The 15,769-nt window shown below is 32.7% G+C and overlaps 1 protein-coding gene across 2 annotated transcripts in view; it reads left to right on the top strand.

Moving 5' to 3' along the window:
• Nucleotides 1–15,769, top strand: part of Gprk1 (G protein-coupled receptor kinase 1) — a 384,903-nt gene that overhangs the window by 63,564 nt on the left and 305,570 nt on the right. For both annotated transcript variants that reach the window (XM_075364235.1, XM_075364236.1), the window contains exon 2: nucleotides 14,417–14,493. In XM_075364235.1, coding sequence (XP_075220350.1) covers nucleotides 14,417–14,493 — 77 coding nt within the window. The remainder of the gene's footprint in view (nucleotides 1–14,416; nucleotides 14,494–15,769) is intronic.

The raw sequence follows: 15,769 nt of genomic DNA on the forward strand, positions 1-15,769 counted from the left end.
TTCTCCCGCCACCACCCCATACGGTCGCCCTAAAGCATAAGACCGAATGTCTGTGCCACAAACGGCTACTGAGTCTCGATCAGTTTAGCGACTAGTGTCACGCAATTAGAGCTAACCCAATTGCGTGAGCGAACTAAGCATGGTGTCACACATCACTTGCTTCATGTCCCACCGCTCACTTGTCATATATTCTAAAATGGGTAGGCGCACAATGGGTAGGCAGCAATTCGCTGCCACACCTACGTCGCTGAATGCTAGCAAGTACCTGCCCACCAATATTAAAGCGCTAGGAGCTTTAATTGGCTGAAGGCTAGCCATAACTCTCGGGTAGCTTCCCACAGCAGCGAGGTAGGAGTTTTTCCCTTAAATAAACTACTGATGCCGGTTGAACAAAGCAACGTCATCAGGAAACACGCACACGGTCCGACAGTGCTGCTCACGCCACATTGACTCGCCGCTTGTGAGTGGCAAATTTTCCACTTGACTTCTAAGTTCCAGGGAGGCCTGAGTTCTGGTCCCCCCCCCCCCCAAGAGCTGAGCAGTCGAACATCGTATGTTCGTTCGGCTGGACCTCCCCGCAACGCAAAGCTCATCAGCTGCCTGGCGGAACCGAAACAAATATTGGTTCAAGTTCGCGTGGTTGGAGAGCACCTGGGCACCCGTTGCCCTTCAAAACGAAGGAGAGGCATACCATCCCCCCTAAGTCCTGTAAATCTATAAAGGACCTTACCTTAGTCGTGGTGTGCCATTCTTGCTGCCATGCATCCATCGCGAGGCTTTAAAGCCTCCTCCTCAGGCGGGAGATGGCAACTGAACCAAATTTAGAACCGGTGCATTGGGATCACGTTCCGTTCCGGTACTGGTCCAGCCCGAAACCGCATCCTAAATACCTTGGCCTCCCTGCCTCTTCGCAACTTCCACATGACCGCCCGAACTTTCACCACTAAATCGATTGGGAGAGCCTTTCCCAATATGGTGGTAGCCTCGTATGAGGTTGTTTTAAAACACCAGTGCATACTATTAATGCTCTGTGCTGGGCACTCCTTAACTTCTAAGTAAGTGCTCGATTTCTGTCCAACCTATGCGCTCAAACGGACGCAGCATAAGAGGCCATACTTTCGAAGACACCTCGGTACACAATGTACAAAAGATGGCCCGACAGCCCGTAATCCTTCCGAGCAATCCTCCAAAGCTTGTGCATCACAGAGATGGCGTCCGCCGCTACTTGTCTGATGTGGTTGCTAAACAGCAACTTCTCATCAAACAAAACACCTAGGTACTTACTTATGAACTCTCACTCGGCTGATCACACAGCCTTTATACTTAATGTGGGGGTTACGACTGTACGATAATTTGTCTGCACACTTGAGAAGCATAAACTTCATCTTGGGCATAGAAATCTTTAAATTTTGCATGTCCATCCAGCCCTTCGCGGTCGACAAAGCTGCTTGCGCCCGGTCTTCTAGTTGCGGCCGTGAATTACCACGAACTAACAGAAGACAGTCATCGGCGAAAGCCCGGGCCGTGACCCCTTCTGGGAATGTCAGTCTCATAAATCCGTCAAATACCAGGTTCTACAGCAGGGGACCGAGAACGGAACCCAGCGAGCTTCCCCTGGGACGGACTTTTCCACAGCCAGGAGCGCATCTCTTAACAGAGCCGTGCGGTTAGACAAATAGTCACGCACTACGGCTGCGGACTACGGGAACATTGCGGCGTTCCAACTCATAGAGGACAGAACTCCAACACAAGGAAGGAAATGTTGCCTCTATGTTAATAAAAATTGCCAAAACATATTTACAATTGGCGCCTTCCACCTTCGCAAGAGCATTTAAGATGCAATCCTCGGTGCCAACCCCTTTCATGAAGCCATACTGGCCTCGATTTAGAAGCGAGTTCGTATCGATGCTTTCCCAGAGCCGTTCACCCCCAGCCCTTCAAGCACCTTGCCGATTACCGGCAAGACGCTGATGGGTCGATAACCGCTGACCTCAGTCGGATCCTTTCCTGATTTTAAGAGCACCCTCACCAAAGCCACCCTCCAACAAGTTGGAAAGGCACCACGAGAACAGCCTGCCAAGCTGCTCTCTTATGACAGTCAGCAGATGATAGAAAATATCCGGGTCAAGTTGGTCAATCCCCGGTGCCTTTCTCAATGCCATTCGAGAAACCACTCGGTCTATATATCTACGGGTTCCACAGCCTGTACGCCAGGGAATGGTGTCTCACCCGCCTTATGGCCGACTTCTGCTTTACTCTCCGGAACATCTGGAAACAGAGTATCCAGTAACGTCCGGTAAGTCGCCACAGATGTTAAAGTGTGTTCACGACCACCAAACCCGTATCGAACACTGGACAGCACGTGGAATGGCTTTGGCCGGTAACATGACTTCGTGAGCTGCCAGGGGCTGCGCTGAAACTCGCGCATTAGATTAAATTATCTTTAGTAAACATTTCATTGATTTTTAACATTCTATTTGGAATGCAAGTAAATTGTATTGTAAGAAGGTGCTAGACGAATATTAAATCTCGCTGAAGTATTTTGATCATAGTTTTCCTATGTAACTGCTCTGTGCTACAGTGCTTAAAAGTTCCTATCAGATTTACTCCATGTTGCTCTATAGGTAAATGCACCACAAACCATTTAGGAAATATTAAGTTGAAAATGTCCTCAGATAACTCAGTAATATTAGATTTGTTTTTGTATGCTGTCGTCTTTCTTATAAAAACTTTGATAATGAAATCTTGGTACTCTACATTATGAACGGACTTCTCTGAAAGCAGTTGGAAATATGTATGTTTTAAAAATTTTTTTAATAATATTTCTATATTATTAAAAAAGTTAGATTATTTTGCGATTGTATATTTTTCTCTTGCTTTTTTGGGAAAGGTATATTTTGAATGTTAGATTTGATAACTGGCTGCGGTGTCGGTTTTTGTGGTCGTCTAATCATAATATAACATTTAGTTCTCCTGTTCTTTAACGTCCTACTTGTAGTTGGTTAATCTATTTGAAAAAAATAAACTAAAGAATAATCTATTCCGTGACTTAAATTTTATATCATATGAAAGTTCAGTCGGATACATAGTATTAGATTATTGTTTCCGTATATTTAATCAAGTAATAATTATTCATGGAAAAAAAGGAATTTTATAGTTTAAGACCGTTAACTTTCATTGTGTATTGTATCATCAAGTTTTGTTATCAAAGTATTATTTCTTCTCGGATACGTTAAACTGAACTAAATTCAAAACTAAATCTAAAATAAATTTTACTGTTGTGGTCGTTTTATTGCCATTAATTAAATGTTAAGAAATTAAAAACCGTGGAACTCATTACAACCACTAGAAAAAATGTCGTGACCCTGCATTAAAATAATACTGGGTATAGTATTATTTACACAATGGAAACTGATCTCGTTTTTCATAACTTTGTCGGTGAAAGGTTTATAATTCGGTTATATATTACCATATGCAATTTATAAAACTGTTCTTAGAAACGGCAAAGGTTTTTAACTGATTAACACAAAAACGTTGATTAATTATGTACCGCAACCATTTTAGTAAATCTCTTTCGATCTTTTGAAGAATTTATATTTAGAGACATAAGAATTTCCTTTTGAGTGGGTTATTCAGGGATTCATATGTGTTAAGATCCCTTTACATGGCTATCCCTTCATTTCCTTTATCCTGTATCTCTTTTAGTGGATGTTTGATGATTTTGCGTTAGCTGATCTATATTGAGAATTTGGTGATATTTGTGTTGTTGGCATTTTTGTGATCTGCTGACACTGTTCCAGGAACTCATGTTCCCTTCTTTTGAGCGTACACAAAGACCAATTCGGGGGTGAGATGCTTATCAGGTAAAAATAATTTTATAATCCTTTCTGATACAAACCTTTCTGACTATATTGTTTGATAGTTACCTGAATTCCATTTTGGAAGCCACTTTTGTGAATGCAGTAATTCACTGTGAGGAATCTAGTACCTGGTAGATGGTTAGACTATTATAAAAGGAATTTTTATTGTTTAAATTGCGTTATAGGTTTGTTACAACGGTAAACAGCATTTCTATTTGTAAACCTGGTTTTTTTCTGCAATACCTGGAATTGCATTAGAAAAATCTTTAGAAAAAAAATGTTTTGAAGGAAGGATTATTATGACAGTAATTGAAGATACAATCTTTCAGTAAGCCGAAATATTTTATTATTATTATTCCTAACGTGTACATTGCAGTCTGTTCAACTTTTTATTTTTTTCCTGTTTAGCCTACGGAATTGCCCTTCAGGTATTACTTCAGAGGATGATATGTATGAGTGTAGTCTTGTACAGTCTCGGTTCGACAATTCTTGAGATTTGTGGTTAATTGAAACCCAACCACCAAAGATCACCGGTATCCACGATCTAGTATTCAAATCCGTTTAAAAGTAATTGCCTTTACTAAGACTTTAAGGTTGGAATTCTCGACTTCCAAATCAGATGATTTGGGAAGACGCGTTCACCACTAGACCAACCCGGTGGGTTACAATCTGTTCAACTAGTGAACAATAAGCAATCCCCTCCCCCGTGGCCCAATGAGATGAGGTTGATATATATAATACGTAAATGAGGTGTAGTCTTGTATACAGACCCAGGCCGACCATTCCTGAAATTTGTTGTTAACTGTACTTCGACCAACATAGTACACCGGTATCCACTCTCTAATATTCAACTTTTACTAGGATTTGAACCTCAGAAACTTTCGACTTCGAAAATCAGTTTTAAACAAGTGGTGTGCAAGACGAGTTTACCATTAGAACAGGGCCGTAAGCTAATACGTATTTAATTTTAATATAAAACTTAAAATTATTTATCTATATTTTGTATTTATTTATTTTGTTAAACGATTGTTCTATATATAGTTAGTCAATATTAATTTAAACTCTTATAAAGGCTGAGTTTGATTCAATATTTGTTTACAACCGACATCTGTTAAGAGATACGCATGTGTTTATGTATCAGAACATTTTTATTGCCATATTATTTTGCTATAAATTATTGTAGTGACTCTTTTAGTAAAAATTTTTGAAAATTGATTTACGATTAAACCGTTGCTGTAAAAACTGTTTTTTTTTCTCTTCTAAGATGTTAAGTTATAAAAATATTTCTTTTACAAGTTAGTTGTCGAATTATATTCAGATAGATGATTGTATTTTGACTTAATCCGACAATACTCTAAGCAGTGAAATTAATTTACATAACGTGTAGAGGGTTAACTTTTATTGCGTAGCGTTTTTTTTTTAATAGTTTTGGTTTTTTCACTACTACTAAATTGCATTATACTGTATTCAACATCATATTCGTGCCTCACCTATCGCAGTTAGTTCCCTACTTCAGATCATCGGGGTTCTCAGTTAAATCTCGAAGCGTAAGAAGCACTAAGCTTGCCTAAAATAATAAGTTTCATGCTCAAGAACAAAGCTAAAATCAAAGGTCTCAATCTAATATCGAATAGCCTAGCAAATCTCTTCCTTTCTTTTTCCTGTTTAGCCTCCGGTAACTACCGTCTAGATAATACTTCAGAGGATGATATGTATGAGTGTAAATGAAGTGTAGTTTTGTACATTCTCAGTTCGACCATTCCTGAGATGTGTGGTTAATTGAAACCCAACCACCAAAGAACACCGGTATCCACGATCTAGCATTCAAATCAGTGTAAAAATAACTGGCTTTACTAGGACTTGAACGCTGGAACTCTCGGTTTCCAAATCAGCTGATTTGGGAAGACGCATTCACCACTAGACCAACCCGGTGGGTTAGCAAAACTCTTCTTAGGAACAGAATATAGTTACGTAGAAAAATAAATTCTCATTTACGTAGTGCTTATTTTTTAAATTTCGATCGGACTTCATCAAGGATCACGCATGTTTAGCCCAGACTTCTTTCGTTTGCAAAGACTATTTTTATGGAAATTATATTAAAAACAGTTAAAAATGAGAATGTATGTACTCGTACATTTAAATTAAATTAAAATGAGGTATATACACGACCTCAGACGCTGATATAAAATGAATTATTCTTATAAGATAATAAAACTATTGTTTATCGGTATGTAATTTGAATTAATTTTTAATTTTGATTTAACAAATTTAATTTAATTTGCGGTACAGTTCTATTTATCTGCGACGGATTGTTTTAGGTGCAAAAGAATTTTTTTATATCAGCGACTGAAATTGATAAACATTCTTCTCTCTATATTCCAATATTTGCTACATTTTTAATGGATTAATTATACTTTCGTATGTATTGACGAAGTAGAGATTTCTGGGAAAGCTCTTAACATAGCGATATATATTATGAACTAATATATTGATAATATTATTAATGATTAGTAATATATTAGCTGTAAGTAAATGAGACTTTATAAATAGTTCTATTTATTAATGATTTATAAAATTAATGTTTTGTATTTACTTTTATATAAACTAATGTAATAAAAAAAGGATTTTTCAAAAACAATTTAAAAAATGTAAGTCGCTTATTAACAAATTAATAATGCTAAATATGTACGAGGTGTGGTTATTAAATAACGAGATTAATGCTGTAAAATATTTTAATTTTATACGTATTTAGTTATTTTCCCCTTTAATATTCATACCTCCTCTATCCCTTCAACGCTCCATGCGAATTTTCCATTGTTCGAAACTGTGCTGGAAGTCTTTTTGTGTGAGCTCTTTCATGACGCGTGCCGCTTTTTCTTTCACAGCTTCAACGGTCTGAAATCTTGTTCCTTTTAATGCACATTTGACCTTGGGGAACAGATAAAAGTCACATGCTGCCAGGTCAGGCGAATAAGGCGGATGACCAAGTATAACAAGTCTAGCCAAGTATAACACTTAGATGTTATACTAGGCTAGAAACGTCTTGACAGACAATGCATGTGAACCGGTGCGTTGTTCCGGTGAAGAACCCATGACTTCTTCCACAATTCGGGTCGTTTTTTTCTTATTTTTTCACGGAGTTAAGCAAGGACCTCAAGGTAATAATGTTGATAAATAGTTTGACCTTCAGGAACCCATTGAAGGTACTAATCCCATTAAAATCGAAAAAAACAATCAACATCGCTTTGAATTTTGATTCATCATTTTCAACGTCTTCTCGGCCGTCTTGGAAACGCTTGAACCGCTCAAAAACGTGCGCACGTGATAAACATTTATTGCCATATAGGTTTTTTTAAAATAAAAAGTTTCAGTAGCGGTTTTTCCAAGTTTCATATGAAATTTCACAATTTTTTGCTCAAATATAATAGTTATCATTTTTTCGGCAAAAAAAAAAAATACATAGGTTATCCAAACGAAGGCCTCGACCAGACTAATATGTTTACAGTTACTGGAATGGCAATAATCGAAAGAGAAAGCTTCACGCTACACAGCTGTCGGTCGTACGAATTTGGCGCATGCGGAGTTCTTCTGTAGCAGCATTAGTCTTTATTTAATAGCCACGCCTCGTATGTATTAAATATATAATCATTTTTTAAATCTGAAAATTATCGTTAAAAGCTTGTTCATTTCATTAAAATTGCGGTAACACGTGCGTTAGTGAACGTCGACTGCCAGCCAATTAGCATCGATTCTTTTGTTAACATTCCCTTAACAACGCGAAAGGTTTACTTTATAATCCACATATTTTTATTTATTTTTTAAAAAATTAGTACACAATTCGTATTTATTGTGTATTTTAGTTCGTGGCGCCTTCTCGTTATAAATCATAAACACAACGTATTTTAATCGTTAATTACAGTTTTCAATCGTGTTGTATAATGTTTATAACAGAAGACTTAAAGGTTACTTTTGAAATTTATTAATTAAGGATGCAATAAATACGATACGATGTTCTCTGTTGTGTGGCTAAATAGGCTGTGTATGTTAATATAAGTGATAAATGTGTTTGTAGTTCAGTAATGTATACGACTGAATTACAAAGATAACAGCGGTACTTGTTTAGAGCAATGCTCATTGCTTTTTGTCGGTCCTACATACGCGAACTGGCAACTATGCTTCCAAATATCACAGACCTGTTATGCTGTTATATTATCATATTTTCTCGCGATAAATAGGTCTTTACAATCTTTTTTTTGTATGTGATGTCTTTCAATATTATTCATAATTATTTCTAAATGTTTTGTATTATTTGAGAGACTGCATAATTATTGGATTATATTAATTGAATTTTTCTTTTTCCTTATGTAGCCGCTTTATTATTATCGTATTTTATAATTGTTTAATTACATGCAACGTGTACTGTTATTATTATTTTGAAGAATGTAATAATGTTAAGATATCAACTAATCAAATCATATGTACATGCAGTAAATGCGATTGTAAACTCTATTATATTCTTGCATAATTTAACCGTAACCTTCGTTTGCTGCTGTCTCTTCAAGATAAGTCGTTTTGTCACTTTTTATTTAATATCTTTTCTATTTATGTTTTTCGTATTTTTATCAGGGGGTAAGTTTTTCCATTTGTTCTTGTATTTCTTAGGAATGGCTTCGTTTAATAAGGTCGGAATTAGTAGTTTAAATTTAAAGTTGAGATATTAATTAAATTACGGTTTCAATCTAACTAGGACTATAAGTACACTTATAAGGTATCTGTTATAAAATATTGAAAAATAAAATCTGAACTACCCAGCTGAATTTATATTTGGGAAGTTTCTAAAATGTGAGAAAGAATTAGCCGTTTTTTTTATTGTAATGTCATATTAAATTTTTTTATTAAATTTGTTGGACTGTGTTTTTGAGCGATTTAAAATTCTTTATTTTCGAGAAAAAAAATTATATTTAACATTTAATTTGTAAAAGAAAATTTACTGTTGTAATATTTTTTTTAGATTACTCGATACGGGGGACACATTTATAAATTCGATTTAAAAAGGGTCGCTTACTTTGTTTTTATTTTGTTGGATTGGTTGTCTAGTGAGAATTTTACTGTCATAAAAGGAAACCTGTATCTTATAACTTAGGTGATTTATTTATTTTAAAGTTGTAATGAGGACTACGATGATTGTGCAAAGCAATTAATGTAACCGTTTCTGTCGTAAAAAAATAATGCGTTGTACATATTTCTTTTATTTAGTAAGGGAGGTTAATAATAAATATCCATAGATTAACTTAAAAAAGAGAATAATTATTGAAACAAACGGAAAACTTTCTTGTAGATTCTGTAATGAGTTTTTAATGGATTTTATAATCAGATATACTAAGGTCAAGTAACTTTTGCTTTCGCCTTTAACTGATTTCATTGCTTCCTGATTACTTTTTGTCTCATTTCCTTAAGGGGCGTTTATACTTTGTTATAAGTTTAAAAAACATTTGTTTTAAATCACTGTGTACAACTTTTAAAATTCAAAAGAGAAATTAAACTAGTTTTCATTTTTCAAAACGTGTTTCATTTTTCCCATTCGGTGTCGATATAATTCCGGGAAATATTTGTTATAAAAAATATTGCATATTACAAATCCGCATAAATTATCTAGTGCGATTAAATAAAGAGATCTGAAGTGATAATCTTTTGAACTAGCATTGTTCTCCCTGCCTCATCTACTAAAGACTGCTTCCTGGTTCCTCACATTTGAATTTCTCAGGTAAGTTAGCAGTTAGTAGCACTGTATTTATTTTTCGCCAAATTGTTGTTGTGGAACGGTTGTTTTTTTAACAAAAAAGATTATAATGAGACTAGAAGAATTTTTTTTCTTTTTTCAACTAAAGAAATCGAGTGTTTTATAGGGTATTACAGAAATGTTGGTTTCTAGAATATTTAAAATAAAAGTTCTAAAACTATTTTTATTAAATCGTCCCTTTTAAATTAAATCCTTTTTGTCGTCCAAATTTCGTTTTATTAGTCAGCTCGATGCGAATTACCACAAGTGATTATGTATTTGGGCACTTACACCCTGAGTAACTATTTGTATTTATGAATTTATTCTTATCTAGTTTTAGAACTGAATATCATAATTTTATTTAAATTTCTTTAATAGGTATTAGATTTTTTCATTTTTATAAAATAAATTTTATTCACGATAACATTTTTTTTACAGCATGATAATTTCATACAACGTTACAAGTAATTATTCTAACAAGGAAAATGTTGTAAAAAAAATTTCCCTGTTATTTAGTTTGTTTGTTTATCTTGTTCCGTACTTATCAGAAATATTTTTAGACCGGAATTCTAAGACATTTTTTAAAAATAAACCATCTACGAACACTTTTAAGTTAAGTAAACACGAAAGGAAATGATAGTTTCAATATCAACCTATAAAATTCGGTTTAAAAATTTATGATATCGGTTTTTGATGTAGAATTTAATATTTATCGGTGTTAAATATTTCCTGTTTAAATCAGCGTATGTGTAATGTATTTCCTCACCGCGCCTTTCTAAATTTTATTTCTTAAATAAAAAAATCTTTTACGTGGTGTATATTTCTCGTTTATTTTAACGTTTATTTCTTCTTTTGTCTTCTTATCTGTTACATTTCATTTTTAATTTTGATTAATTTAATTAAAATATTGTCCTCTTACAGCGAAATATAAAATTCATTACTTCGAATTCATTCCTAGTTTTATTTGTTAAATATTAATATTATCAGAACGGGAGTTTTGGACTTGTACTGGTATTGGTGGCCTTTATTAATTTGGAAGGTCGGGGAGTTATCACTGTAAAACTTATTGCGAGATCTGTTATACCCGGCTCGTTTGTTGTTTCATTATGAATCGGTACCGCTATGCATTCTTACTGGCCGGATCTACGCTTCCACATAACGTAACAGGGTGGTGTCTCAGCCGGATCAGATTCCTGTGGTCTGTTCTTTCTTACTTTTGATGTGCTTCTGCCTTGCGCAGAAACGGTTGAAACTGCACCAAAATAGTTAGTCGTTTCTACAGGAAGTAAAAGATTCCTGTCGCTGGAACCCCACTGAAATGGAGGTTTATCAAGCATTTCACAGTTGGGCGCATTGAACTTTGATTGACAGCTGAGAATGTTGATGATAAAATGCACAAATCTTATTGCGCGATCTACGGAGGAGGAGGAGGAGGCGAGGAGCAAGGTATTATTATACGGAGCGCGATGAATCGTAGAAAAATGATCGGCACGTGGTTTGGTAATAGGGCATGCTGGGATAGTTGGTTTGCAATAGTGCTTCCGTGCAAGGAGAAAACCTGCGTCCATATTACTCAAGAAAAGAAATTTTAAGGCGATTTCCGAATAGATAGATGATTTTAAACAAACGTAGGATTTGCATTTGTTTCTGGAGAATGTACAGTGTAAAAATAATCTTATACAGTATATTAGTATACTTCTTACTTAGTTTTATCTTAATTGAAACTCCAAATTGTGTAAATGTGTCATCTTAAATTATATATTTTCAGGGTACCAGCGCTTAATTCATTGTTTAAATCCAGGAACCTTTTTATTTCAATACATCTAAATCGCTAATTTATTGTTCGAAAAATTTTCCATAATTTAAATTTTTTTTATATCTGCCATTAAGTTCGAGCTAGATCTTTTTAAATTGTAATATGACATGTATTTTTTGTCTTAGTTATACCGTTATGGTTATTGTCTGTATGCGCATATTTGAAGTTACGTAGATATTACTTGTTAAATCTCAATGTAGTTCTTATTGATATTCAAGGTTATCATTTTAATTGAACCATGATTGCTATGTATGAAGGTTCTATACAATAGATATCTGTTGTAGAATACCTAATTTTTGTTTGTTGTTCTTTTTAACTTGAGAATTCTGTTTGTCTGAAATTTTTGTTTTTCATGGAAACCAATTAATCAGATGGTAATTTGTATGTTAACTTTTTATATTTGATGATAATCAGATTTGAATGTTAAATTGTCCGTATGATTATTGAGCTTATCTGGCTTACTCATAATACATATATTTTTTTAAATAATTAGCCCATCCGTCGATTCTCGATGTTATATAACGATGAATTATTTTTTATTATATTTGTCTGAATTTATCCCTTATGTCCCTTATTTGGCTTTTAATTACTTATTTTTATTAATATTCAGGTTTTCCTCTTTTTGCGTTTTTTTTGAATCGGCCCTTTTTATTTTTTTTTTTAATTATCTTTTCTTTTGTAGGTCAATACACATTTTAAAGATAAATTAAATCCAGTATATAAACCGTCTTAAAAAAATCTATCTAAAAAATATAAAAAAATAAATCTTTTCTTTTTTAACTTCTATTAAAAAATAAAAAAATTTCCGTTTTAACGTTCTAGTAACTTGTTTGTTTTTATTTGGGTCAGATTTAAAAAGTCGAATTGAGTTTAGTTTACAAGTATTTTTTTTTTTTTATAGATAGTTTTAATGTCTGTTGCATGGTTTTCCTTTACCCGTTTACTTCATTTTCAGAATTTGATTCGGGAAGGATTTTTTCATCAACTGTTGTCCTGTACTTTCAATAGATCTTTGTAATATTTTTTTTTCAATTTATTATTAAAATATGCCTTACCATTTTGTAACCTACAACGATATTTTTTGTTTTAAATTTTGTTTACTATGGAACCGTATTTCCGACCTCCTTAACCTTTTTCTTGCCTGTTTTCTCGTCTCATGTTCTTTACATTCTTTCGACCGTTTCATTTTCGAATTTTTTTCACGGTATTTTGTTCTTGGAAACCTTTTAACGACATAATTTTAGTTTTGGAGATGTCTGTTTTTAATGTTTGTGTTAAATTTTTTAATTTTAAGTCTTTCTTAACTTTTCTAATTCGATTTTTTTCGTCGGGAATCTGAACCAAATTATTAAATTATTATTGTTTTGTAGTTAGTTAATTGAAAGCATTATTTTACTATTTGTTTAACTTTCATTATGGTATATTTTGTGTTAGTTTTTGTGACGTATATTACAAAAGTTATCCAAGTTTTATGTTTTTTCTTTTCTATTCGTTTTACAATCTGCTCTAGGTGTTTTAATATACCAATAAAATTAGCATGTTTTTTATCGTATTTCTTTAGATGCTAGTTAACATATTTTAAATATTCGTAGGATTTCAAAAACCATTATAGAGGTTTATTCTGTCGGATAATTCGGGCTACCAACCATATAATCTTACATAGTTTAATACATTTTATTTACTTTTTTTTGTGGTGAGATTTATTAATACTGTTGAAAGTAAGCACCGTACTGCAGAAAAACTTTCATTCTTGTAATCATATTAATTATTTTTCATAAAAAAATAAGCCTTTAATAAACAGCCGCCAAAGAAAAAATTTCCTAATGAGGTCACGAGACTTAATAACCGTAAAATTCTTTTGAAATTAGCTAGTCGTAAAAAATTCGTAGTGTCAGCTGCTGCATATATTCCTTGTATCCTTTTCACACGTAACAATACGTTTAGGAATTAAAATATTAGTAAATTTAATTACGTCTTGATAAATGTTTGTTACAATTCTTTTAAAGAAATATATGCCAAATTTTTTTTTCGAATTCAAAGCGATTCTTCAAACGCGTACAGATTTACAGTTCTCCAAATTCCGTTATTTTGTGCGTAAATTAATATAATCGATTAGATAGAAGTGTGTTGTATCACATGAAAAATTACATAAACATTTTCTATTACTTCATGCATGTTTTAGATAAACGATTTAGATCACTTGCAGTTTATTAATCCGTTTAGTTGTATCTATTTGTTTAAAATCAGTACTTGGGTAGTACTGATTTTATATCGTAATTTTAAGATTTATGCGTCGCTTTTAGAACTCTAGTTATAAGAATTCTGGCCTGGGAAGATAATGTACTGGCAACGATATTTCAGACGATTGTTACAGCTGAAGGTTTTTATAAGGTGTTTAATATTTTCGATCGTTATCGCTGAAAGACGATCAGTAAATTTTCCCCTTACAAATAAAAACTCGTAGCTTAAAGAAAATATCATTTTACAAATCTATATAACAAAACTTGATAAAACTAATATGGCTGACAGTTTAACCAAAAGATGATACCGCGGTAAGAAAAAATCCAGTATTACCAATAACAGTGATATTTATATCCCTTTGTGTCCCTGCTTCATGAGATAAATTCTCAAATGCTAGGCTAGATTCCGTGATTTTTTAAACACTTATATGACGTAATAGTTGCTATTTTTTTTGTGATTTATAACTCTGTTATTTTTTCCCGCATAAATTTTTGAATTTTTCCAAACCTTCACAAAATATTGATAAATAAATATTATTTTTTATTATTAACTCGAGGTTGGTCTTGTTCATATTTGTTTGTCTAATCTTATAATCAGACCAATATTTGTTATTTTAATTAAATTTTTGATTCAGATACTTTGACTTATAAGTAGGGATTTATTATATATTAAAAAAATTTGTTTATTGTTGTTTTTAATTAAATTTGTATATTTTTTCAGCGTCCGAAGTGTGATGCATAAGTACTTGGAAAAGAAAAACGAAGTAAATTTCGATAAGATATTCAATCAAGTATTAGGTAAGTATTTTTAGAAATATTTTTTTCTTTTATTAACACGTTCGTATTGCGTGCGTATTTCCGTTTTCATGTATGTAGGTGTTTTGAAGCGTGAAATGGAAGTAATGTTTTAAGTTGCTTATATCAAGACATGTTTTTCATTTATCCGTTTCACTACTTAAGAACACACCCACATATATTTGATAACTTTTCATATTCTTTTTTTTTTAAATTTAAATTGACGATGGATCCATATTGTCCTAAATTTATATCAGTATAGACACGCAAGTACTTTTTTTATCCTTTATTTCTTTTTGCACGCGTGCGTGCCTTCCTGAAATATCTTTCTTCCGTTTTACTAAGTACAAATATCGATCGTGTAGCTATTTGTAAGATTGCAATTAATATAAATACCAATCTGTGAAGTCAATGAATTACATTATGTAAATTTTAAACGGTTACAAGCGTAAATGAATTACATATAAAAAAAAGACAGTAGTACTATTTTGAAGATTCGTAAATTAAGGTGTTGATGAATTAGCCGTTAAATAAACCGTTAATTAAACATGAAATTTAAAAAAAAGTATTTTAGTTTTTTAAATGGGTTTGCTAATTTTACATCGAGAAATTGGCAGAGCCACTTAGAATAACTAAATTTAGAATTCAGTTATACCGAAATCAACGAAGAAAATTAGTTGTTTTTAAAAAAATATTATTACAAACTTCAGCTTTATTTTTTTTTTTAATTTAGGATATGGTGATATGATTTGAAGATACCGGCATCATTTAAACAACTTGAATTACAGCGTAATTATCGAGATTTCATCAAAATAACGGAATTTTTTATCCGTTAATAAACTTTTTTTTTGTCTAACACCAAAACTTAATGAATTTTATGGTCAGTAATCTTGATTTTAGGTTAGTTTAACGTCCTTAATTTATTAAAAAAATTAATGCCATAATAAAATAAATTATAGTTTATTCATGTTTAAAAAACGGCTAATTTTCTTAATTAGTAAGTTTCTTAATTCTTATTTGAAATAATCTGAATAGTTGAAACTATCTTCACGTATGTTAACGAACAGATAAATAGATTTAAAAAAATATACTACACTATTTATTAACTAGTTATATGCAGCTTATTTTGGTTTGAGTTAGATCTTGATGTATGCATTTTAATTTGAGTTATTGTAAAGTTTTGCCGCTAACTTGATGTTATATCAGCGGAACTTCAAATCGTTTTAAATTATAATATAATAAACGAATTGCGTAGTTCATTTCTCACACAATTTAGATT

Source organism: Lycorma delicatula, chromosome 4, assembly GCF_047948215.1.
Source record: "Lycorma delicatula isolate Av1 chromosome 4, ASM4794821v1, whole genome shotgun sequence".
Classification (NCBI taxonomy): domain Eukaryota; kingdom Metazoa; phylum Arthropoda; class Insecta; order Hemiptera; family Fulgoridae; genus Lycorma; species Lycorma delicatula.